Here is a 26,844-nt window from a genome sequence, read left to right as displayed (position 1 = left end):
CTCTTTGCAACCCTATGGACTGCAGCATGCCAGACTTCCCTGTCCATCACCAACTCCTGGAGCTTGCTCAAACTCATGTCCATAGAGTTACTGATGCTATCCAACCATCTCATCCTCTGTCGTCCCCTTCTCCTCCCGCCTTCAATCTTTTCCAGCATCAGGGTCTTTTTCAGTTAGTCAGTTCTTCGTATCAGGTGGCCATATTATTAGAGCTTCAGCTTCAGCATCAGTCCTTCCAATGAACATTCTGGACTGATTTCCTTTAGGATTGACGGATTTGATCTCCTTGCAGTCCAAGGGCCTCTCAAGAGTCTTCTCTAACACCACAGTTCAAAAACATCAATTCTTCGGCGCTCAGCTTTCTTTATAGTCCAGCTCTCACATACATACATGACTACTGGAAAAACCATAGCTTTGACTAGACAGACCTTTGTCTGCAAATAACGTCTTTGCTTTGTAATATGCTGTCTAGGTTGGTCATAACTTTCCTTCCAAGGAGTAACTGTCTTTTAATTTCATGGCTGCAGTCACCATCTGCAGTGATTTTGGAACCCCCCCAAATAGAGTCTGTCATTGTTTCCATTGTTTCCCCATCTATTTGCCCTGAAGTGATGGGACTGGATGCCATGATCTTAATTTTTTCATCCTCCACTATATGTAGAGTTCCTGAAGTGTTTCTAAAATACATTATGGATTTGTCTCATATGCTATTTTATTATTATAATTTTAAAAATTATTTATTTACTTATTTATTTTACAGTAGGTCCTTGTTGTTTATTTGTTTTAAATATAGAAATATGTACATGTCAGTCCTAAACTTGCGTGCTATTTTAACTGGTTTTAATATATTTGACTTGAATATTAATGACTTTGAAATACCTGTATGTATAGTAGGGTTGAATACATCTTAACGATTGATCTTCTACAATATGAACTTTTAGTGTCTCCCACTGATATATCATTTCTATGATTTATTATCAATTTACAGATAGATTAGAGGAGTTCTGTACAAAGGTTGACTCACATCACTTCCTTGGTGTGAAAAGAAAAATATTTTTTGTGAAAGTCAAGCATGTGTATGGATTTCAAAGTTATATATATCAATTATAATTAATATGTAACTTTCCAGTTACAAAAAATTATTTTATTCTTTGGATATATAAAAGGGGTCTGTGAAAAGTACTCAGCTAAAACTTATTGAATTAGTGAGTAAGGGAGTGGATTTTATGGTATTTATTAAAAATGTTTAAAATTGAAGTATAGTTGATTTACATCATTGTGTCAGTTACTGCTGTACAGCAAACTGATTCAGTTATTCAGTTATGTACATTAATATTTATCAGTTGCTTAACATCCTTTCTTTCTACTTACACCCCAGATTTCAGCCAGATTGGCCACAGTTGTTGAAACTCTGAGGCAGAAGAGTTCCAGATAAGGGAGAGATTTCTGGGCTATTTACTGCAATAGTAAGAGGAGACCCAGTTTGCAAAATATGACTCCACTTTGTGAAAGAATATTGACAAAACATTACTTCTGATTTGTGATGGAGAATAAATGCATCAAAACTTTCCTAACGATTCAGACTTTGGGAATTTTAATGTTAAATTTTTGGAAAATAGTGGTTCCCACTGAGACAATAATTTACTGATCGCTTTTAATTCAGAGCGGAGTTAAAACTTTTAGTTCAGTTGGTTAGTTCTTTTGGTTCAGTTAAAAGAACTGAAGTTTTAGCTCAGCTCAGAGCAAAGACTTAGAGGGAAACTGAGTCAGTAGTTACTGTGATTTAGAATTCTGTCCCTGAGTCACTGCCTACAGTGGCATGCATGCTTCCTCTCAGGTATTATAAAAAAAAATCTTCCAGAACCCTTATCAGTTTTGATGGGTAGAAATTATGTTTGATGGATGAAGACACCACACACACTATGATAAGGGATCAAAAATTCACATTTTTCTCAATTCCTTCTCTTGAGAAAACTACAGGGCAAATTAACATTAATTAATTTATTCTAACTTTTTTTTTTCCTTTTCTAATTTTTTTAAAATTTTGCTGGAGTATAGTTGATTTATAATGAGTGTTAGTTACAGGTGTGCAGTATAGTGATTCAGTTATACATATATACATATTCATTTGTTTTCAGATTCTTTTTCCCATAAAGGTTATTACAGAATATTCTAATTGTTGTCCTAGAAAGTGTTTCTCAGAGTGTCTCTCTGGAAGCTCCTGCAAATATTGCCACAAACCATACCTGGGGTGGGACTTTTGAAACTCACATTCACATATTAACAATTCCAGGGGATCCCAGGGCTGTACTCCTCAGACTTTATGACCTTGACACTTTCTTTTCCTCCATAACACTTGATTGTGGGTTGTTATCCCAGAAGGACTGTGACTATGTTAGCGCATTGCTTGGGAGGATTTAGGCCATCTGACACTTTCTACAGATCTTATTGACTGAATATAAATTAACAGTTGTAAGTCACATTCTTATAAAAATGTTTGTGTGTTTTTACTTATCCCATCTTTCATGTAGTCATTTAGAAAAGAAGTGAATGCTATTATAAATTTTTAAATTACACTTATCATATGTTGAGTGAAGAAAATTTAAAATTCAGAACATAAACTTAATTGCTCTTCAACTGATCCATTGGAAAGAGCAGGGTGAGCAGAAATGTGAAGGCTTTGGGGTCATATAGCTCAGGTGGATGGAGGAGCCTGGTGGGCTGCAGTCCATGGGGTCGAGAAGAGTCGGACACAACTGGGCAACTTCACTTTCACTTTTCACTTTCATGCATTGGAGAAGGAAATGGCAACCCACTCCAGTGTTCTTGCCTGGAGAATCCCAGGGACGGGAGAGCCTGGTGGGCTGCAGTCTATGGGGTTGCACAGAGTCGGATACGACTGAAGCGACTTAGCAGCAGCAGCTCAGGTGGACCAAAGACTGTGTCCTTCTTGAAATAAGTTGACAGAGCAATGTATAAAACATTTCAACAGTGTCAGTACTTCATATTTCTAGGAAATTATGGAACAAAGTCTGAGCTCTTTAGGAAGATTTATTTTCAGGGTTTCTAAAAATAGAATTTGTTGTCGTTATTTAGTCGGTATGTTGTGTCCACCTCTTTTGCAACCCCATGAACTGTAGCCTGCTAAGATCCTCTCTCCGTGGGATTTTCAAGAATACTGGAGTGGGTTGCCATTTCCTCTTCCAGGGGATCCTCCCAACCCAAAAATCTAACCTGGGTTTCCAGTGCATTTCCTGCATTGCAGACAGATTCTTTTATCACTGAACTTTACTTTTCAAAAACAATTTCAACCTCTGTAATCAGCAGCATGTCTTCAGCTACTGAAGTTCTACAGAGACACACAGATCTAGTTACTAGCTTTGCACTGTTTGATAAATGTTGTCAAATTGCTTTTCTTTGAAGTAACTGTTCTGAGGGGGATGGGCAGAATAACGGCCCTCCATAAATGCCACATCTTACTGCCTGGAATCTGTAAGTGTATTTTCTTACACAGCAAAAGAAATTATGTGGCTGTGATTCAGTTAAAGATTTTAGGAAGAGGAGATGATTCTGTACCATGTAGGTGGCCCAATATAACCACAGGGGTCCTTATAAGAGAGAGGCAGGATGGTGTCAGAGTTAGAGGGAGTCACAGGAGGTTGGAGTGAGGCGGGGCCAGGAGCTGAGGATGCACGCAGTCTCTAGAAGCAGGAAGAGGCCAGGTGCACAGAGACTCCAGAGGAATGCAGTACTGCCCAACCATTGGAGGATTCTGACCTTTGGAGCTATAACAGGGCAGTGTTGTTGTTCGGTCACTAAGTCGTGTCTGACTGACTCTTTGTGACCCCATGGACTGCAGCACGCCAGGCTCCTCTGTCTTTCACTGTCTCCCAGAGTTTTCTTAGCTTCGTATCCATTGAGTCGGTAATGCTATCTAATCATCACATCTTCTGCCGCTCTTTTCTCCTTTTTCCTTCAGTCTTTCCCAGCATTAGGATCCTTTCCAGTGAGTTGGCTCTTCACATCAGGTGACCAAAGTATTGGAGCTTCAGCTTCAGCATCAGTCCTTCCAATGAATATTCAGGGTTGATTTCTTTTAGGATTGATTGGTTTGATCTCTTGCAGTCCAAGGCACTCTCAAGAGTCTTCTCTGCACCACAATTCAAAAGCATCAATTCTTTGGCGCTCAGCCTTCCTTATGGTCCAACTCTCACATCCATACATGACTACTGGAAAAACCATGACTTTGACTATACAAACCTTTGTTGGCAAAGTGATGTCTCTGCTTTTTAATATCCTGTCTAAGTTTGTCATAGCTTTCCTTCCAAGGAGCAAGTGTCTTTTAATCATGGCTGGAGTCACTGTCCACAGTTATTTTGGAGCCCAACAAAAGAAAATGTGTGACTCTTTCCACTTTTTCCCCATTTATTTGCCATGAAGTGATGGGACCAGTTGCCATGATCTTAGTTTTTTCAGTGTTGAATGTTAATCCAGCTTTTTCACTCTCCTTTTTCACCCTCATCAAGAGGCTCTTTAGTTCCTCTTCACTTCCTGCCATTAGTGTGGTATCATCTGCATATCTGAAGTGGTTGATATTTCTTCCAACAATCTTGATTGCATCTTGTATTTCTCAAGAGAGCCAGTGTATTTTGTTTTAAAACAGCTAAACTTATGGTGATGTGTTGCAACGGCAACTCATACCTTGGGAGAGTGGTTCCGTCACTCATCGACTCATCTTGAGGGGCTGCCCTGTTCCTGGCAGTGTTCTGGGCACCAGGGGTTAGTGAAGAACAAGACAGGCCAGGGCCCAGCTCCCCCGAACCTAACATTTGGAGGGAGGGAGAAAAAGAGAGTCTTGTCCTGCAGTGAAAACACAGCTGTCAAACAGGAGTACATGATGCCATGAGGAGCTGTGGAGGGGGCTGGTTTAGATGGGCCTCGGCCTCAGGGGGCCTCTGTGTCTGAGGAGGTGGCATTTAAGCTGGGGTCTGAGTGACCAAATGCAAGCAGCCATGCTGACCTCTGGAAGGACACGGGAGTACTGGGATACAGAGCTTGGGATGACGGTTCACTTGGCATCAGAGAACAGGGGGTGGTGGCCCCTGTCCCCTGCCCCCTTCCACTGGTGGGAAGTCCTCAGAGGTTCTTTCCATGCTCTTGGGAGGATGGTGATGTTTTTTGTTCTACTTGACATTACATGCAGTACCCAGTCATCCCCCATCCTCTGCTTCTTCTTTATACAACTGCAAGGACTACCTCACAGGCTGTTCTAAAACCAAGAGGCGACTTGGCTCTTGAATTCATTCACTGACGTGGTTACAAGGCCAAAAACATCTACTTCTGCCATCAAATCCTAAACAGGCTTTGTAATCCTGAGCAAGTAGCCTTCCTCCCAGGAGCTGACAGCAGTGCCTGCTCTTGTGGGGTGACGCAAGGTCTCTACCTATGTCTGCTATCGCCCAGGTCTTTGCACACAGAGGAACGAGCGTATCTGTTGCTGGCTCCTCATGAATAAGTAGGGACCACTAAAATTTGGTGGTCCAGGACGTCTCTGGCAGTCCAGTGGTGAAGACTCCACGCTTCCAATGCAGGGGGCACAGTTTTGATCCTTGGTCAGAGAACTAAGATCCCACATGCCTCTAAGTACCGCCAAAAGATAAAATAAATTTAAAATTTCAAAAAAATAAAATTCGCTGTCCCCTTCTGTATGTTCTTATATCCCTTGGAATCTAAGAGTTGACATGGATTTTGACCAGTGTTTATTCCTGTCCTGTGGTTTGAACAGTGAAAATGCAGCCCCAAAAGGGACAAAACCCACATGGGTTGAAAGATCTTGCAGCCCTTCCTACATCTGCTGAGGTCAGAGATTTCGCTCCTGGGGACAGGGCGCTGCAGCACCAATGCTGGCCCTGCCTTTTTTCTTCTACAGCTTTTTAAAAGTACAAATGGACCTATCCTATCTGGCTATTAACAGTTGTAAATTGCATTATATACACAACTGAGGGCATTTCCTGCCTTGTGAAAGGCAGGAAAGACTACCTCTAACAGTCTTGATTATTAATTGGGTCCTAACTTTTTTGAGCTTCCCAATATTGGGCCCCCCAGAATTAGAGGTGTACATGACCCAAGGGGCCCCCTTACTAAGCCTACCTGATCATTCAGGTTCCTGAAACTCAGAAGAGACACATGGAGTTTTGGGTAGAGTCCATATCACATTGTAAATATATAGGTAATGGGATCTTTTAGTTTTTCTTTGTTTTTTTAATGAACAGGATGAGGTAGTTACACTTAGGAATACCCATTCACCAAAAGAAAGGCGGGGATGGGAGGGTTAAATCATTGTGTTTTTTGATGAATGGCTTGTACACCAAAAAATAAATTGGACAGACTGGCATAGAGCTCAGTGAACATGAAATCAGCTATTAGAAGAAAGCTTGTGAACAAATTCTGAGGCAGATATGCATCTTTTGATTAATGCCCTATCAATCATCCGCACAGCTACCTTCGCTAAGTCTTGCTGTAATCATTCATGGTTGCTTTCGGAAATACTGGCAGAAACTATAGCGCTGCAAAAGCGAAATATTATTACTGATTTCTCCCCAACTTACTGTGAACAATGACTGTTTTCACCAGGTTTCTGCTCTCCTTTATTAAAGAAACACAATACAGAATGAAAGGAGGGTTCCTCCAAGCCCCGTGAAATTCTCCTAGGGTATTCTTAATGATATTCAGTCTTAAATGGGCAAGCTATTGTAATGCAAGGTTCTCTGTAGGAATAATAGTAATGTAATCCCATTGAAATTGCTTTTTATGGATTGTAGCCAAATGGGCAAAATGTGGAGTCACATTAATGAAGTGAGTATATCTTCAGCATTATTACTTAAAGTTGTTGAAATGGTTTGAATTTTGTTATTGTAATTATTATATTCTCAGTTAATGCACTCAACGGCAATAGTAATTAACCCACCAGATTGGAAAATTTTCATGAATTGTACCTTTGACTTTGCAAGAAACCTTGATTCTTTCTGGATCTTACACAGTAGGATGGAGAAAAGATCTACGTAGGTATATATTTTCCCACTATTTTTTTTTTTAAGGAAGAAATTTTCACGAATGCAATTACAGTGTTTCGTGCTTTTTTTTAAAAGTCATCAGCAAATTCCTCAAGAGCACTTCATTCTCTTAAGAGGACTGGATTCCTAAACTATGCTGGTGCAGAAAACAATCTGGCACTGCCCACTTGTCCAGAAATCTTTAGGTCATCGTGGGGCTTCCTCAGAACTTCCGGTAGCCTGGGAAATACTCGGGCATAATGAAGTGGTGACAGGCATTAGCATGTATAATGGACGTTAATAGACATTGAGTGCTCTTTAGCTGGAAGAGGGAGCGATGCTTTCCCATTGGAATATTGCTCCATTGAAGCTCATTGATCACCGATTTCAGCTGGGAGAGGTTAATCCATCAGCTTCTGTAACCAGACGGCACTGATGGAAATTCTTTAGGTGGCATTCTGGATGAACCAAGCTTTCCATCTTTACAAACAAATGAGTGATATGACAAGCATGGTGTTCAAAACACATTTAACCAATTGATTTTCTTTCCTCTTGTAATAAGATCTGGAGACATATGAAAGTGTGCAGGGTGAGCCGAGATGAAAAGAATTGCTCCCTGCGTGGGGACTTACAGGATGAGGAGCCGATAAAAGTCCTATAAAGCATGTAGTCACCCATTCTCTTTGTCATATAAAGTTTGTTATTGCAATAAATAGCGTTATTGAGCTGATGCCTTTTGCTTCCGTTGTGCGGAATCTTAGGTCTGCGTATCTGTGCACATGCCCACATATGTCCCCTCTAAGCCACCACCTTTCTCTAGGAAGTTTTGAGATGTTGGTCAATCATCGTTTTCACTTTTTAATTTGAACACGCAGCCCTGATGCAACCTGGGGAGGAAAAACTAGATATAGAGGTGAGCTGGTCTCTGCATCCCATGCGAATGATGGTTTTCCCTCTATTTCCCACCTGCAGCCCTGCCCTGAGCTTCACCTACCCTTCGGCGCCCGTGTCCCTCCACATGCATCAGCAGATCCTAAGCCGACAACAGAGCTTAGGCTCAGCCTTTGGACACAGCCCTCCGCTCATCCACCCCGCCCCAACTTTCCCGACCCAGAGGCCTATTCCCGGGATCCCTACAGTTCTGAACCCCGTCCAGGTCAGCTCCGGCCCTTCCGAGTCCTCACAGGTGAGAGAGACATCTTGATGACCTGGTTTGTCTTGGGAACCACAGAGGAAAGCCATGGGGCCACATCAGCCTCGGATGCGCACAGGCCACAGCATCCTCACAGCTTCCATACCGCAGCCTGTCCACCCAACCCAGGCTCTCTGTCTTCAGGTTTGGTGACTGTGCCATGTATGTGCTCCTCAGGAAAACAAGAGCTTCTTCCACTAGCCATTTTATCCTTGGTGGAAAAGCTGCTTGATCTGGCTTCCCCCTGACCCTGTGTGGTCTGCTGTCCATTCAATAAACATACCTCCCATGGATAGAGTAATACAGAAACTTACAATACTATGTGTAAAATGGATCGCCAGTGGGAATTTGCTGTATGACTCAGGGAACTCAAACAGGGGCTCTGTGACGATCTGGAAGGGTGGGATGGGGAGGGAGATAGGAGCGAGGTTCGAGAGGGAGTGGACATGGGTGCACCTATGGCTGATTCTTGTTGATGTTTGACAGAAAACTACAAAATTCTGTAAAGCAATTATCCTTCAGTTGAAAATAAATAAACTTTTAAAAAGTTTAATAAATAAAATAAACATACATCCCTTGAATGGATTACTGTCTTTCAGTCCCTGTGTGCTGGACTGTTGGAGTTCTTTTAAACCCAGGATTCCAGCTGTTTTCCACTAGCTTTGAAAAGCCACCAGGAGTTGGTACTCATGATTAAAAACAAGGAGACGCCTCATGAATGCCTCATGAATATCCTGAGTTTTTTTTTTTTTTCCAATTTTTATTTCAGTACAGTTATTTACAGTGTTTCAGGTGTACAACAAAGTGAATCCGTTCATATATATCTTTTAGATTCTTTTCGCGTAGAGGTCATTGCAGAGTACTGAGTAGAGTTCCCAGTGCTATACAGTAGGCCCTTACTAGTTCTATTTTATATATGAATGCGAGCATGCTAAGCCGTTTCACTTGTTCCAACTCTTTGCAACCCTATGGGTTGCAACCCTCCAGGCTCCTCTGTCCATGAGATTCTCCAGGCAAGCATACTGGAGTAGGTTGCTGTGCCCTCCTCCAGGAGATCTTCCTGACCCAAGGATCGAACCTGTATCTCTTATGTCTCCTGCAGTGGTAGTCAGGTTCTTTACCACTTTTGCAACCTGGGAGGCCCATTTTATATACAGTAGTGTGTATATGTCAATCCCAGTCTCCCAGTTTATCCCTCTACCCCCTTCCCCTTGGTAACCATAAGATTGTTTTCTACATCTGTAACGCGATTTCTGTTTGTAAATAAGTTCATTATCCTAGCTGTGAATACATTTTCCAAACTCTGCTACCTGGAAATAGGAGCCTTATCTGTCATCATTCTAGTGCCGAAGAAGCCTGCTAGTCTCAAGTTGTGTGTTTTGGCTGTGGTCCTGCTCGTTGGTCAGAATCTAATTTTTGTCTCTGTCCCTGCCAATGTGACCTGCAGAACAAGCCCACGAGTGAGTCTGCAGTGAGCAGTACGGGGGACCTGGTGCACAACAAACGCTCCAAGATCAAACCAGATGAAGACCTCCCCAGCCCAGGGCCACGGGGCCAGCAGGTGAGGGAGGTGCCTGACTCAGGCACCTAGCCTGGTGCCTTTCACAGCTTCGGCTTGTCTGCTGTGTTCTTGGCCTTGGCTGTATACACGCGTTTGACAGATGGCCAGGTCTGGAATTTGACTCTGTTTCTCCAGCTCAGAAGCAAACACACAAAAATGCAGGCAGCTCTGTGGGGTAGATACTTGAGTTCATAGAGTAAGTGGTTGGATGCATTTGTTGTTGATCAGGGATGTGAACAACCTTCAGGCTATGGCTCTGATCTTGGGCCTGAATTACGAGTGCCTGGCTCTCAGCCCGAGCAGGGCAGACCAAGGAAATTCTCCACAATGATCATGTTCTTTCTTGTTCTTATTTTGCCACTTCCCACTGGCCAAGAGACCCTATAGAGCCAAGAGGGATCCCGCCACAGCTAACCTAATCTAAGGTTACTTCAATTCTGGCTCTTTACCCAAAGTCCTGAAAGTACAAGTTTAAGTTTCAGTTTAGTCTCTGCTGTTACTGAGATCCTGAGCCTCAGTTTCAAAAATATTTAGATTATGCCCATCACCCTATCTTTCAGGTTCCTTGTGCCCAATATGGAGCTCAATGAATATTAATTCAGTGCCTGAGATAAGGATTGGACAAGAGTCCGGATGTGCACAGAATCTGGACCCTGAAATTGTCAGGCTGTTTTAGCCCAAACTTAAGCCCATGTTTCCTTTTCAGGGAGCACTTGAAAGATGGAATGCATGGGTGTCATGCGTTTGCTCTTACATTTTGTTAATTATACATAAACACTTGTATACAGCTTTTGCCATCTAACTGCAGGTCAGATCCTGAATTTACATACCTAATCATCTCCCAGAATTCTGGAAATTCTTTGTCTTTTCATTTCTGCAAAGCTGCCTTAGAAGCCTAGAAAAGACTATGCTGCCAAGTTTTAGATGTTGTGGCTCCTGGGCAGGGAGTGTAGCCTTGGAGACCAGAAGTTGAACCAAGGAGACATCATCCCTGTAAACATCCACAGAGTGCCTCTCACACCCTCCAATGGCAGGGAGAACACAATTAGAATTAGCAGTAAACCCTTTCCCTGAATTCCAGACTATGAGAATAAACAAATTAATATGCTGAAAAGACTTTAACTGAAAGAGAAAGACCAGTCTTTTGGGTAAAGACTACATGACCTAGTTTGATTGCTTTTCTTAAGAGATGACATCTTAGTTTTTTGGGTTTTTTTTTTCTACCTTCGTACTCAGGATAACAAAGTTTGGCCTCACCATCACACCAATATTCTGGTTTGGATTATTGTCTTTAATCACAAGTTAATGACCTCTGAAGGTGTATTGGGTAAATCTGAAAAAAAAAAAAAAGGCACAAAAATGATTCCATCTCTGGTTTCTTCAATTCACAAACACAGTTGTTAGACCTGGGCTCCATTTTAATTCCCCCCAAAAAACTGCATCTAGAGGAAGACAAGCCTACATCAAGTCTCTCCTTTTATCCGCCCTTCTACTGTGTCTGATTTTTGTCCCCCTCTATCTCCTCGCTTCCCCCTTCCCTGCCTTTCAGGAACAGCCAGAAGGAACAACCCTGGTGAAGGAGGAAGGGGACAAAGATGAAAGCAAACAGGAGCCCGAAGTCATCTATGAGACAAACTGCCACTGGGAAGGCTGTTCTCGAGAGTTCGACACCCAGGAGCAGCTGGTGCATGTGAGCGAAGGGGGCTGGGAACGGGGCTTACCACTAGGTGACCTTTCCTGTGGGGTCAGCTCCCCTGACCCAAGCTGAGTCAGCTTTCTTAGCTAGTGGCCTGGCACACTGGCTGGGGCTTTATGACTCTCTGAGAAGAAAGAAAACTCTGAGCCATGGTGCTTGACCTGTTCAGTCAGCTAAAGCTTAGTGTAAAATTCAATAAAGTCTTCAATACAGTGTAATGACTCTGATCCTGTAAGCCAGAAAACACTATTTTGAGTTAGCGACTTTGATGGTTATTGAGTTATAGTAAGCTGGACATGAATTATTATTAACCTTTTAACCAAGTTTGATTTCAGCCAAGTCCCAGTAACAATACAAAAAAAAAAAAATCGGAGGGGTGGGGAAAGTTCTTTTTTTCCTTTCTGCCTTACTGTCCTCACCCTCACCACTTCAGGACTCTCCCATTATTTAAGACAGCAGTTAGCATTCTCTATGAGAAGTAGGTAATGGTTCAGGATAAGCCATTAGCACAGTTTCTTGGCTTGAAGCTAATTCTTGCAGGCCCATAGTTATTAGAAAAAAGTGATATGTATTTTAAAATGTGTATAGTGATGTATGTTTTGGAAACTGCAGCGTGGTCAGATTGAGAACCTCACCTCCTCTTCCCACACCAGATTCAGAAGTCTCTGCTTTGCTCCCCTGCCTGTTATTTCAGAAAATGCAGGGCACCCCACCACCACCTCCACCCCAACACACACACGCATACTTGATTAGTCCTGTGTCCTCAGCTGGTGCTTCATCTTTGGTACTTTCTCAGACCAGTGGAGTCTCCCTGGCAAATGGGACCAGGAATAGCTGAGATGGAAGGGCATTTGGATAATCAGGGATGAAACGATGTCAAAGCACAGGGCTGCATTAAGGCATTAAAGATGGTTTGCCATGTGGAACCCTTTTGTAAGCTTTAAATACGACAGAAAATCTGATGGAGTAGCTTTCTTTGGGATCCCCTCCTCTCCCTTCCCCTGTCACTCAGACATACCATACACATACCCACTCCATTCTCTTTTACACTTTTTATTTTTTAGGCGATTCCTTTCACTTGATAACTCTCCTCCATTTAAACACTGTGCTGTGTGTGCTGTACTATGTCCAGTCGCTCAGCTCAGTCATGTCTGACTCTTTGTGACTCGTGGGCTGCAGCCCACCAGGCCCCTCTGTCCATGGAATTTTCCAGGCAAGAATACTAGAGTGGGTTGCCATTTCCTACTCCAGGGCATCTTCCAAACTCAGGGATTGAATCCTTGTCCCTTGCATCTCCTGCTTTGGCAGGCGGATTCTTTACCACTGCACCACTTGGGAAGCCCGTTAAAACACTAAGATTATACAATTCCTGACACACCCTCCATGTTTCATATGCTGCGTGCGTGGGCTTTTTTTTTTTTTTTTTAGTATAGTTGCTTTACAATATTGCGACAGTTTCTGCTGAATCAGCTATACGAATACATATATCCCCTCTTTTTTGGATTTCTTTCCATTTAGGTCAGCACAGAGCACTAAGTAGAGTTCCCTGTGCTAAACAGTAGGTTCTCATTAGTTATCTGTTTTATATATAGTGATGTATATATGTCAATTGCTTGGGCTTTTGAAGAGTGTCTTCCGTACCCTGGCCCATCTGCTAATATATGCACATGCTGCAGTTACATTATTATTATTATTATTATTGAAAGTCACTCAGTTGTGTCCGACTCTTTACGATCCCATGGATGATACAGTCCATGGAATTCTCCAGGCCAGAATACTGTAGTGGGTAGCCTTTTCCTTCTCCAGGGGATCTTCCCAACCCAGGGATCAAACCTAGGTCTCCTGCATTGCAGGTGGATTCTTTACCATTTGAGCCACAAGGGAAGCCTGAGAATACTGGAGTGGGTAGCCTCTCCCTTCTGCAGAGGATCTTCCTGATCCAGGAATCGAACTGGGGTCTCCTGCATTGCAGGCGGATTCTTTACCAGCTGAGCTATCAGCAGTTACATTATAGGGTCAAATACATGGTTTACCAGGTTTTAAAGTCCATCATATATAGAACATTTTGAGGGTTTAACATGACATCTGGGTCCCTCCTCCCCATTTCTTTTTTAATTGTGTTTCCTTGTAATAGGATAGAGAGAATTCTAGATTTCTTCAAGCCAGCAAGAAACTAAAAGTCAAATGTTTTTAATTAGGGTGTATTTCCAGATTTTTCCATGAACTTAATTTGATTCCTGCTCTTTAATTTGATGCAAGTGTTATTTTTAAGCCAAGCCTGACTTAATGGCCTTTTATTCTTGCTGACTGTTTTAATAGAAACCACAGACATTGTAACACTAAAGAAGAAAAAAAAGTTTGGAATTTTTCTTTTAGTATGGGGAAATAATCCCAAAGAGGGGAAGAGGCCAAGAATACCCTCAGTGATAGAGTGAGTGAACAGCGTACTTGGGAAGAACTATTTGTACAAAACCTGTCGTCATAAACGAGCTGTTGGCAGTGCTGCTTGCCCTTTAAAACGTCCTTCTGAGAGAGGACTCAGTCTCATGGTGCCTTTTCTGTGGACAAGTCATTTTTCCAAGGACTACCCTGATTTTGGTCCAGCTGTTATCAAATGGGAAAGGCAATAGGAGTATATTCTAAGTCTACATTTAAAAGGAACCGTGTTCTTCATTAGAGGCTGGTTTTAATGTAACATTTTTGGGTTGTGGTGATACCTGCATATTCTCCATGCCTTCTATGCCACAGGAAAGTTTTTAAAAGACAGTGGATATCACAGATACTTCTATCTGATCTCACAAAAGGTTTTAGGTAGGAAAGATGCTTTAACAGAGAGTTCTGAGTAGTTTTAAGGCAAGGCTGCTTCACCAATCAACTAAATGGCCACCATGATCTGTTTTATTATTACAACTAGGGAGTGAATGACACACGCAGTGACACTTTTTAACTTCAAATCGGCAAGAAGAAATTTGTGTCAGGAGTAGGAGACTACCCAATATATTCGCTTTGTGATATTAGTTTTAGTCTGAGATTAATTATAGGAGTTCAGGAAATTTAGCTAAGTGAAATTAACATTTTTAACTTACAAAAACATAAATAAGGATGCTGGTTTAATACCACTTCTTCCATACCTTTTTACTTGTTATCTGGCATGCGGAAATTCCAAACTTGTATGTTCAAATTGATTTTCCTTCGCATGGCAGGCATAATAAGTGCCTTCCTGCTCATGGTGAATCTGATAACTTCAGCAGTGGCCTGGTGTATTATTTTTTTTTTTTTGTCAATGGAATGAATAGCTAGTTCAAGTCCACCTAATTACTTGGGTGGCAGTCGGGCCAAAAACCAGTGGCAGAACCCAGTTTTATAGGGGCAGAACGAAGTATGAACTGTGTGCGCTCCTGCGACTCTCCTTGGAGAGAGGACATTTTGTGAATTAGTTGCATTTTCATGCTCCCGACAACCAAGAGGCAAGGTGTTAAACCATTCTGATGCCCTGCCTTATTTATAGCCATGACCCATTCTTTTTCCCCCTCTTACAGTTAATAGAAAGATTCATGATTCTTCATGGTTGTCTATCTAGTGTCTGACAGTCCCGACTGCCTGCGAAAGCAAGTCACTATCTATAATTGATATCCTCCCGTGGAATAGGGTGCTGGCTGCAATTGAAGGGCTTTGCTGAAAGCTCTTAAATCCTGACAAGTTCTCCCCTTGTTCTGGTTCAGTCGCTGAGCTGCACGGTTGGAATTCCAGAGTCATTTGAACTTGGTGCAGAAGGGAGACATGTGTTTCGCATTAGCAAATCACAGAGTTGAAGAGGAGAATTAGGGACTCAGCCGACTTTGCCCACCAGGTCGTCTCGTTTTCAGTGTACTGCACTCCGTGTTCTCTTGAAAAGATGACCCTGGTCCATTACTGTCCGAACAGATGGGCTAAATATTGCCTTTGCCTTCCCTTCTCCTTTATTTCAAGCCCCTGTCCGTCTCCCACGGTGTGTTGATTCCAGGTTTGCTGTGAGGTCTTTATCACTGGGATGTTTAATTAATTTCTCTTCTCAGCAAGATAATTATAATTGGGCTCCATGACTCTCCAGCTAGTATTAAATTTGTCATAAATTTACTTCTATGCCCAGAAGCTAAGAAGATAGACGTATTTTTTTGTTAGCTGGTTTTTAGTGTACTTTGCTCCCTTCTTAGTTAAAATAGGAATAACACAGTAGGAAGGACATAGAGTACAAAAATTAATTTAGAGTACTTTTGATTAAGACCAAATTTACTAATGATTTGCCAAGATGCCAGCATTTTCTCTTACCTTGACATGTGAAGACACATATTCTAACATCTCAAAACAGTGTGAAAAGTCCACACTTCCCCTTTAATCTCAGATGAATTAATTCTCTTTTTGCTGTTGTGCATTATATATTCCAAGACACATTAATCTTACATGTTTCTGAAAGTTGTAGAATATTGGTTCACAGCATGTGGTTTTTGTTTTGGTTTGGTTTGGTTTAGTTTTTTTGCTGTGTAAAACAACTCAAATTCTATCTGCTGGCCTGGGTTCTGGAAGAGATGAGAGAGGCTCCCAAAACTTCCTAAGACCCATTTCCCTCTTGTATTAATTCTGTCCTGAAAGACAGTTCCAGCTTTGGCTCTTGAACAATGGAAAAATATCCAATATGCGTTGCCTGCTGCCTAAGTTAGTCTCAGGTTGTTGGCTTCTGAATGGCGTTGTGTGTACCACTGATGCTTTGAGAGGCTTTTTAAAAAGAAGGAAAGGGAATATATGTGAAGGACGAAGAACGTGTACCTTGGTGTGAGTCACCACTGTCAGGCTTCTAGTTATGCTTAAAAATATCACTGGTGGAATCCAGAAGAATAAAGACAATATAATCATCAGAACTAATGCCCACCTGTTTGCTCTCTCACTGCCATTCCCTTAACTTCTATTTCACCCCTCCAACCAGTTCTTTTCCATTTAAAGAATAATACATATAATATTTGTTCAAAAGTCTTAAAAAGATCAAATTATTTTTTAACAGTTTTATTCCCCACGCTGATCCCCCCAGAATAATCCTGCAGGGAGAGCCTTGGCAGTTACACTGTGGGGGCTCCTGTCTCCTGCATGTGAGATCGAACAGCAGAGAATGTGAGAGGTGTTTGTATTAGCCCCCAGCTTCATCTGGGTGGCATGTATGTCACTGCACTCCTTCATTTGTATCTTTTAAGCATGGTGTCAAAAATGCACCGTTTTATACGATGATTAGCCACCTACTTGGATTTTAAATGCTTTCATATGCTGCAAATTTTGATCTTTAAAAGCTTGCTGAAGTTTTCTTTATCAGAAGAACACAGCTATAATCACCTTTGCTGCCATTGGAACACAAATTCTATACATCAGCAGCATGAAAATGCAAGACTTTCTTCTTAATATCATAGAGATGTAGATATAAAGGAAGCACATCTAATCTGTAAAGAATTGATGCATCTGTAGAAACGCCAGGAAGAGTTACGATGTGGTGAAGACATTATTTTCATATTAATACCATGTTCCCAAATTTGCATTTTAAATATTTTCCAGCTAATTTTGATCCCTTTGCTAAAGTTGCATTGTATATCTTTACCTAAGAGAAAATTGAATTTAGGATGTGATCAGGGTCTCTGATAAGAGACAGAAATTAGTTTTGTGTGCACATAAAACCTCAAATGAACGAGTGAAGATTTTGATCTTATTTTCTCTACATGGAGTTGCTAGTTAATTTAGTTACTCTAATTATTTGGAAATACTGCATGGAAAATGTAGACGAAGAGCTACCAACTTCAAAGTCATCCTTCGACAATCATGCCCCAAGGGTCACATTCTTTTTAGAGTTACTGCCTAAATTGCACCTGCAGAAATTGTTCCCATAAAGACACTCAGGAGATTATACCGAGTAGGGGGCACAGAGGGCTGTGTGGCCCACCAGTGAGAGCCTCCTGGGGCCGGCGGAATTCTGAGTGGCAGCCCCATCTCTGCCCTGACCCTTGAGGTGACCTCCCTGGAACCATTTGACCCCTTAGAACGTTATTTTCTCACTTATCATACTGTGAAACAGCCGTGAAAATAAGTGCTGTCCCCCATGTCCAAGGCCAAACAGAGATCACATGCAGCAGCCCTAATGAGAAACAGACAGAGGGTCTCAAAGAGGTTACACGTCTCTTTGTTTTATGTACGTGTGTGTTTTGCAGGGTGGCATGGGGGAGGGGTGAGGAGTGGTGCCATTGGGTTTTGTGGCTTCCGCATATTAGCTCTAAGGCTTATTTTATATTCATTGTTCCTGAGCTGAGATGTGCACTTGACTGAAGCTAGAGACCCCATTCTCTTCCTCCGTTGTGGATCTGACAGATGGGACTTCCTGAGATAGTTCACCTCCCCCAGCCTCGGTTGTTTTCCTAAAGCAAATGAAGGATTCCGATTGGATAGTCCTTAAAATAAGGATGGCAGACAGGTTTCACTTCAGATACCAACTTACTGGCTGGCAGCCACCTGTGATCTTGAGCTGTGCTCTCCCACACTTTCCTGGGGTGCTGAGCTGTGCTCTCCCCCACATTGAGTTGGGGAAGTAGGGGGTAAGGAAGTATAGCCTGCCATGGATGAGGTTTCACAGGAGGCAGGTACTCACCATCTGTTTCCCAGGGTCTTTGCCATCTCTGTAGATTAAGTCCCCTCCAGAATAATTGTAGTTAATTTTTCTAAGGGTGGTATATTAATTACTTGAGTAATTATTGAATCATTAAAGTTTCCCCTTTACTAATGTGCCTTAGCCCACGAATGAAGAATAGCAAATCCATATTTTGAATAAGATATAACTGGTGTCAAATAATTTCTTAGTTGCTTTCTTAAATTTGTCCAGCCATTTTATACCTCCTGAAATAGTTCATCAAAACCTTTATCCAAATAAGTGTTTCTGCCATTTGGGAAGGATTTTCCTATCGAAAGCTTTTTGACCAGTTCTGAATGATACTTTAGGTGAGATTCTGGATTCTGCCAGTAATTGGTCCCCTGGGACTCTGTGTATGGACTCAGTTTATACAGGAAAAGATGATGTCACTTTGGGCTGGGCTGCCTACCTTGCTAAAGTTTACTTGCAGATTTTGCTGAAATCATGAATCCTCTTGTTTGTCAGAAAAAGTATGTGCTGACAAACAGCAGCTCAAGTAGAGGGCCTGGGCACAGCTTTCTTGCTGCCCACTGCCCCAGCTTAGTAGTGGGCACCTTGCCAGCAGGACTTGGGCCGAACCTTCCTGGAATGGTCCTTCTCATTGGGAGGGGGAGACAAGGAGACATAAAAGCATAGTAAACAATGTAAGGTTAGACATAATGAAGCTGTAGAGTGTTGTTGTGATTCTAGGGTCTCAGAAGAAGATTAAGGGTATAAGGATATCTAGAAAGGCTTCTGGGAAATTTTGGAAATACAGTTAAGGTCAACGTAAAGCAGACCATACGTGGAGGTCAGCTTTTGAGATATGGTGATCATTGTGATGATGGTGGTGAAGATGCTGGTGATGATGGTGAGGATGAGGATGATGGTGGTGATTTTGTAAGAATAAACAGCACCGTATCTGCTAGGAAACTTTGGCTGACCACTTTTCTGCTACAGTACAATGTGCGTTTCAAAGCTGACAGGCCTGGCTTCGAAGCCTGCTCTCCACTCCAGCCATGTTACACTCCTTCTCTGTGAAACAAGAATAATAATAGTATTTACTTCATTAAACAGTTGGGGGAATTAGCTTAAAATTAGACTCAATAAAATGTTAGTGATTCTCCATACCACCAAAGTGAAGTGTGAAGATATTTACTGGCTGCTAAGTGGGTACACATTGCCCATAAAAACTTGGTTTAGGCTGGTATTTGGGCAGTGTTTACATTGGTATATCATCATGAAATGAATAACTGCATAAAGATACTGACTGGAGCTCCAGTTCATGAAACCTCGGAGAGAAGGGCTGGAGAAGTGGGTCCCTTTCTTGTACTCCAGATCCCTCACTGGACTTGCTTGCTCTGTGTTGAGATTTACAGCCTCATCCTATTATGTGTTCATCTGTGCTAACATCCTTCTGAAAGTTCTCCTTAATGGTTGCCCTAAACCAAGGCTTCTCAACTTTAGCACGTCTCAACTCTCTGGGGGCAGAGGGTTCTTTGTGGTGAGGTCTCTCTTGTTCCTTGGAGGCCTGTTCACAGCATTGCTGACCTCTGCCCAGTAGATGCGAGGAGTGCCCATGCCCCATGGTGACGACCAAAAGTGTCTCCAGACGTTGTCAAATGTTCCCCAGGAGTGGGAGAATCACCCTTCTACTGCCCTAATCTTTTCTCTTGCAGTGTGGGAAGAAAAGAAAACAGCAAAACAAAAAAAGTATATTTGTGATTAAAGATAAGTTTTCTCCTGTTTAAATGGACTTTAGGACAGTGGTTCTCAACTTTTTTGGTACCAAGGACAAGTTTTGTGGAAGACACAGACTGGGGAGCAGGGGAAGGCTCAGGTGGTAATGCGAGCCATGGGGAGCAAGCCATGGGGAGCAGCAAACAAAGCTTCTCTTGCTTGCCCACCATTGTTTACCTCCCGATGTGCAGCCTGGCTCCTAACAGGTTGGGGACCCCTGCTTTAGGATGTTTGGATTAAAAATAAAAGATAACCTCATTAAATAGTCTCCAGCAAAAGGTGATTATATTTGTATTACATATATATAATATTTATGGACATTATATATTACATTTATATATATTCTGTGTGTATATGCATTCATGTGTGTGCACGTATGGGGTATATGTTGTATGTTGTGCATAAATTGGCAGAATTTTATTTTAAAACCACATTTGCTAAGGTTAGGCACACTCAGTAGTTCAGTCCCCAAACCAGCCAAGCCCCTTTGTCTTAGTGGAGAAATTCCATCACTATTTTTTTTTTTCTTGCAGACTGAAGGAAGTCATTCAGACTTCAGCTTCTGAGATCATGGCAAGCAGGGTTGGAGATCAGGCTCCCACTTTGACATAAAACAGAGCTCCAGGAACAGAAAGCAATTTTCTAGTGCAAGGAGTTTTTGAAGATTCAGAGACATTTACGTTTTTCTGAGATTAGCTAAATACTGCCACAAATAGATTTTCTTTTTCATTTCTAGAACGATTAATGTTCGCACGAGAAGAGAATTGTAAGTGGCATATCCTTAAAAGACTATGCTTAGGCCAAGGCCTTAAACTTAAGCCACCCTCACCTCCCCACCCCTGCCAGTTACCAGTAAAACTAGCATTCACCAGTGAGTGGGGTGTGGAGAGAGTATTGGATGGTATGTTGGATATTTACTTTTTTTATCCCCAGAAGATCCCCTGGAGAAGGAAATGGCAACCCACTCCAGTATTCTTGCCTGGGAAATCCCATGGACAGAGGAACCTGGCAGGCTACAGTCCATAGGGTTGCAAAGAGTCAGCCAGGGCTTAGCAACTGAGCACACACCCACTACCAAAAAACTGTTTCTGATTTTAAGTCACTCAACAACTTTAATCCTCAGTTTATCATCAGTAAAGTGGAGATAATAATATCTATCTTATTTTCCTCACAGAGTTTTTTAATTTTTTATTTGTAAGGATAGAATGAGATCATATGATGGAAGTACTTTGTAAACTCTAAAGCATTATTCAAATATAAGGAAGAATAAAACCCAGAAGTAGCAATAAAAAAGCCTAATTAACTGAAGAATGGAGAGATTAAGGTTTTTCATTAGACTAAGAAAAGAGTATATAAATATGTTGGTAATTTGGTTGTGCCCCCTCACCTTTGTAGGCTCTTACCAGCTACAATGCATCTTTGCCATATAGTGGCCACTACACAAATTTCAGGCATAGTATTGAGAAGACAAAAGCTTCATGCAAGTTAGACTTATGGACTTGGCGTTGAGAACCTGAGACACTCATCTTTCTAAATCTATCCCTTTAAGTTAGGAGAACATACAGGGCAGGCCGTTCAGGAAGAGACAGGGCCAGGTATTGGGAAGACAGAGCAGTGGGAAAGAAAGTAAAGTGAAGGGACGGAAGAAGGACTGAGAGAAACGTCTAGAATGGAAGTCAGACAACTCATCTAGCAGTCAGGTCGCCTATGAAATGGTGCTTGAAATATTATCTTGAAAAAGCAAGTGGATGTAAAAAGGGAAAGACCATTTTGGGGAGGAGCTGGAGCATCCATGTGGAAAAGATAGCAGAAAGAAGTTAATGGGTGCAGAAAGTATGGGAGAATTTTACCTAGAAGTGGCTTATATAAGGATGGACATTTCTTGTCGTATACACAAAATGACTCATTCTGTGCTTTGGGACTGAGGAATGGTAAGTAATGCAGTGATGATAGAACCAGAGTGTGTCTGCAAGGAGAAAGGTAGTGGGAAGTAAGGTTATGGAGCGGAGAAGCAACATTTCATGGGTGACCTGACTGCTAGATGAGCCGGCTGACTTCTATTCTAGATGGAGTAAGGAGAATTGATGTTTCTGATAAGAAAGCTTGAGCCAGCATGAGCTTTGAAAAGATGAGGGCTGAATTTTGCAAAGCTGTGTTGAAGAAGACAGGAGTAGGGTAGGGGCAGAGCTGGAACCAAGACTTTGAATTGGGAATTATTTTTTAAAACTTGGAAGGAGAGTTTAGAGATACTTCAGCGTTTTCGCAGCTAACATGGACATTGTAGAAATTGTTCAGAGAGAAGTTTGAAGTTTCCAGTTGCCAACTGGGCACCTGGGAAGTGACTCATGGAATCCCTGTCTCTTTTGTAAGTGGCCCGGGCTCATTACTTATAGCGCCCAAAATCCTGTTGTCTCTATTTAAAGTAGATTGATCAGTGTGTTGGGAGAGTGATCTCTGATCACTTTTGGAAGATGCTTGCTTTGGTGCTAATCAAAGTTTAACACCCAGGTAGTGATAGTGACTCAAAGAAGGCAATGGCACCCCACTGCAGTACTCTTGCCTGGAAAATCCCATGGGCGGAGGAGCCTGGTGGGCTGCAGTCCATGGGGTCACTAAGAGTCAGACACGACTGAGTGACTTCACTTTCACTTTTCACTTTCATGCATGAGAAGGAAATGGCAACCCACTCCAGTGTTCTTGCCTGGAGAATCCCAGGGATGGGGGAGCCTGGTGGGCTGCCGTCTATGGGGTCGCACAGAGTCGGACACGACTGAAGCGACTTAGCAGCAGCAGCAGCAGGAGTGATAGTGACTACTACCAGTTTTCTTTGTTTTGTTTCTCTGCTCTGCCTTATTTTCTAGTTATGGATACATGATCTCAAGTTCTGGAAATGTCTTTCAAGTCAGGAAAAGAAAACTGTGTACGTGCCCTCTTCTGTCTGCTTTACAGGATTCGGGGGTGGGGAGGTCTCTTGACACACCTGGTCCAACCCCATCTCACCTGTGCGGTTTATTGGGTGTTAGCTTCATGTATCAGCACTTGTGGGTGGTTCGTCCCAAGAAGCCACGCTTTCTCTCCAGGACAAGCAGGAGAATCTTGGCTCAGGAAGAGCAGATCTTCACCAGAATCCTTCCAGGGGGCAGTGAAAGTGTTCGGGCCTCCCTCTCCTGGGCAAGTAGGCCAGAGATGGTGCAGTTCCTACTGGCCAGATAAAGCAGTCAAACAAACTGCAAAGAAAACACTGTTCTGGCTGTATTCTCCTGGTGTTCAGTGGAGATAACTTCGCTCTAGTCTCAGTACTGAGTCATTTGGCTTCTGGCAGGAGCTTTAATTGTTAAAATGCAGATTTTTTTTTTTTTCCTTGATCAAGAGGGGATTATTCTAGTTATCAGTCCAGAGCATCTTATTTCAAGATGAAAAGCCTTTACGGAATTACAGATGCCAACGTTTGTACAAAGCTTTTCAGCGACTGACAACTCAAAGAGAAAGTATGATTTATTAGCCTATAATGGCTAACCCTGAGTGATGGTCTAGGTCCTCCCGATTTGTGAAATTGTTTAATATGAACTGCCTTTTTATGCCGCTCAAGCCCCAGGTGACTCAAATAAATGTAGAGTCTCCATTACACGATCTGTTATGGGAGAGGGAAAGAGGGGGAGGGGGTGCAAAAGGAGAAAAGTGGCTTTCTAAAATCCATCTTGGTGGTGCCTTTTACAGTAGTTTGGCTGATAAGCCGGCAGAGGAAAGATTAATAACGAGGCTTTTTGCTATCAGTACCTGCCTGTCGATTCTCTGTAACAGGCCTGTCTGTTCAGCATGGAAATTATTGATTAAATAAAAATTGCTATTAGATTGTGATGTGATCCATAATCACAAACAATGGTGGACATTCCTCTTTTAGATCCTCAGCCATGCATCAAGTTGTTTCTTTTTTTCCCCTTGCCGTAATTTATAGTACGCTGACACTTGAGCTCATTAGAACTAGCCTTTCTGCTCAGAGGCAGGAGAGCACGGGCATGCGCAGTTCAGCCTAGCCAGAGGGGTAAGGAGGCTGCAAAGGACCATTCTGGTTGGGAGCTCAGCCAGTTCATCCACTCAGTGGCAGCAGGGCTGTCTGTAAAAAAAAAAAAAAAAAGTGTTAAAATACACATAACATAAAATTTATCATTTGACCACTTTATTTTTTACAGTTTTCCTGAGGGATGATGGAAGAATAAAATTGTGTGTGTTTAAAGCATGCGTGCATATGTGCGTGCTAAGACTCTTCAGTTGTGTCCAACTCTTTGTGACGCTATGGACCATAGCCCACCAGGCTCCTCTGTCCATAGAGTTCTCCAGGCAAGAATATTGCAGTGGCTTGCGGTGCCCTCCTCCAGGAATGTTTAAAACATATGATGTGATAATTTGATATACATATATGTTATGAAATGATTAACAGAGTCAAGTTAATTAGCACATCTATCACCTCCATTGCCTTTTATTGTGCTGTGATGAGACCACAGACCCTGGCAACAAGATTACTACTGTCTCTATAAGTTTCACTTTACTTTTTTTTTTTTTTAGATTCCACATACAAGTGACACCGTACAGTATTTGCCTGTCTCTGTTGACTTATTTCAGTAGCCTAATGCCCTCCAGGTTCACCCATCTTGTCACAATGGCAGAATTTTCTGTTTTAATGGCTGAATAATATTCCTTTTTTTTTTCTGGAGGAGACGCCTTACTATTGTCCACGATGGCAGTACCACATTTCCACCAACAGTTCCTTGTTCTCCCTGTTCAACACCAGGGTTCTCTTTTCTCTACGTCCTTGCCAACATTTGTTGTCTCTTGTCTTTCTGATAATAGCCATTTTATCAGGTGTGAGGTGATATCTCATTGTGATTTTGATTTGCATTTCCCAATGATTAGTGATGCTGAATATTTCTTAATGTACCTGTTGGCCATTTGTATATCTTCTTTGGAAAACTGTCTATTTAGATCTTTTTAATTTGGACTATTTTGGGATCTTTTTTTTTTTTTGCTATCAACTTGGATGACTTACTTAGATATTTTGGATATTAATCCCTTATCAGACATATTGTTTGCAGATAATGTATCCCACTCAGCAGATTGCTTTTTCATTTTGTTTCCTTTGCTGTACAGAGCTTTTTGGTTTGATATGCTCCCACTTGCTTATTTTTACTTTTGCTATCTGTGCTTTTGGTGTCATATCCAAAACATCATTGCCAAGGCCAGTGTTAAGAAGCTTTTTCTCTGTGTTTACCTCAAGGAGCTTTATAGTTTGGTGTCTTTGATCCATTTCAAGTTTTTTTCCTATTTCTGTGGAAAATACCATTGGAATTTTGATAGAGATTGCACTGAATCTGTTGGTGAAGGCAATGGCACCCCACTCCAGTACTTTTGCCTGGAGAGTCCCATGGACGGAGGAGCCTGGTGGGCTGCGGTCCATGAGGTCGCTAGAGTTGGACACGACTGAGCGACTTCACTTTCACTTTTCACTTTCATACATTGGAGAAGGAAGTGGCAACCCACTCCAGTGTTCTTGCCTGGAGAATCCTAGGGATGGGGAAGCCTGGTGGGCTGCTGTCTCTGGGGTCGCACAGAGTCGGACACGACTGAAATGACTTAGCAGCAGCAGCAGCAGCACTGAATCTATAGATCCCTTTGGGTACTACATGTGTTTTATCAGTACTAATTCTTCCAATCCAAGAACATAGACTGTCTTTCCATTTATTTGTCTTCTTTAATTTTTTCATCAATATTAATATCTTATAGATTTCAGTATACAGATCTTTAAGTTCCTCCTGTAACTGCCTTTAAATTTATTCCTAAGTATTTTATTGTTTTTGAAGCTATTGTAAATGAAATTGCTTTTTAACTTTCTCTTTCAGATGGGTAATTGTTAGTGTGTAAAACACTGATTTTGTATATTAATTTTGTTTCCTGAAACTTTGCTAAACTTTTTATTAGTCCTAACAGTTTTATGGGTGGAATCTTAGGGTTTTCTATACATAAAATCATTTCATCTATAAATAGATGCAGTTTCCTTCATTTCTTCCAATTTCATCACGCTTTATTTCTTTTTCATGCCTAATTTCTTTGGCTAGGACTTCCAGGACTATATTGAATAGAAGTGGTGAGAGAGGGCATACTCATTTTGACCATTTTAAAGTGTTCAATTCAGTGCCATTTAGCTCATTCACAATTTTATGCAGCCATTACACGACCTCAGTCCAGAGCATTTTCCTCATTCCAAGAGGAAACTATACCCATTAAGCAAGCACTGTTCTTCCTTCACAGCCCCTGAAAACCACTAATCTGCTTTCTGTCTCTATGGATTATTTGCCTGTTCTGAACATTTTGTATAAAAGAAATCATGTATGATCTTTTGTATCTTGGTTTGTCCACTTAGCAGTGTTCATCCATTCTGTAACATGTGTCAAGGCTTCCTTCCTTTTTATCACCAAATCAAGTCCCATTGTCTGATTATACTACATGTTGTTTATCCTTTTATCTGTGGAAACAGTTTGGATGTTTTCCACATGTTGACTATTGTGTTTTTATGAGCTCTCGTTTCTCGTTTCAACATTTATTTTCAGGTCTTTAGGGTTTAATTCTAGGGGTGAGATGGCTCGGTCATATGGTAATTCTACTTTAATTTATAATTCTATGTTGAATTTTATGAAAAATGGCCAACCTACAGCAGATTTTAAGCTCTCTTATACAGTTCTGCCTTCCTAGGGTGTCTTACTGCTAACCCTATTAGCCCCTTGGAAGTGCTTGTCATTCTGGCTCCCCACCACCTCCCCTCTGTGCATGGACTCTGCAACCTTCCATGGGCTGTGGACTCAAGTTTGCTGTCTGGGTGCTTCTCAACAGAGTGCCTGATAGCTCTGCCCTCTGTGGGCACATGGGCATCCTCAGAAA

General features: G+C 41.8%; 1 protein-coding gene across 5 annotated transcripts in view; it reads left to right on the top strand.

Moving 5' to 3' along the window:
- GLI3 (GLI family zinc finger 3) overlaps positions 1 to 26,844 on the top strand; it is a 319,343-nt gene that overhangs the window by 233,307 nt on the left and 59,192 nt on the right. For all 5 annotated transcript variants that reach the window (XM_070369350.1, XM_070369351.1, XM_070369353.1 and 2 more), the window contains 3 exons: positions 8,025 to 8,238; positions 9,692 to 9,805; positions 11,355 to 11,495. In XM_070369350.1, coding sequence (XP_070225451.1) covers positions 8,025 to 8,238; positions 9,692 to 9,805; positions 11,355 to 11,495 — 469 coding nt within the window. The remainder of the gene's footprint in view (positions 1 to 8,024; positions 8,239 to 9,691; positions 9,806 to 11,354; positions 11,496 to 26,844) is intronic.

This window comes from Bos mutus, chromosome 4 (genome assembly GCF_027580195.1).
Source record: "Bos mutus isolate GX-2022 chromosome 4, NWIPB_WYAK_1.1, whole genome shotgun sequence".
Lineage (NCBI taxonomy): Eukaryota > Metazoa > Chordata > Mammalia > Artiodactyla > Bovidae > Bos > Bos mutus.
Note: the sequence above shows the minus strand (reverse complement) of the source record. Positions and strands in the feature narration are given on the sequence as shown.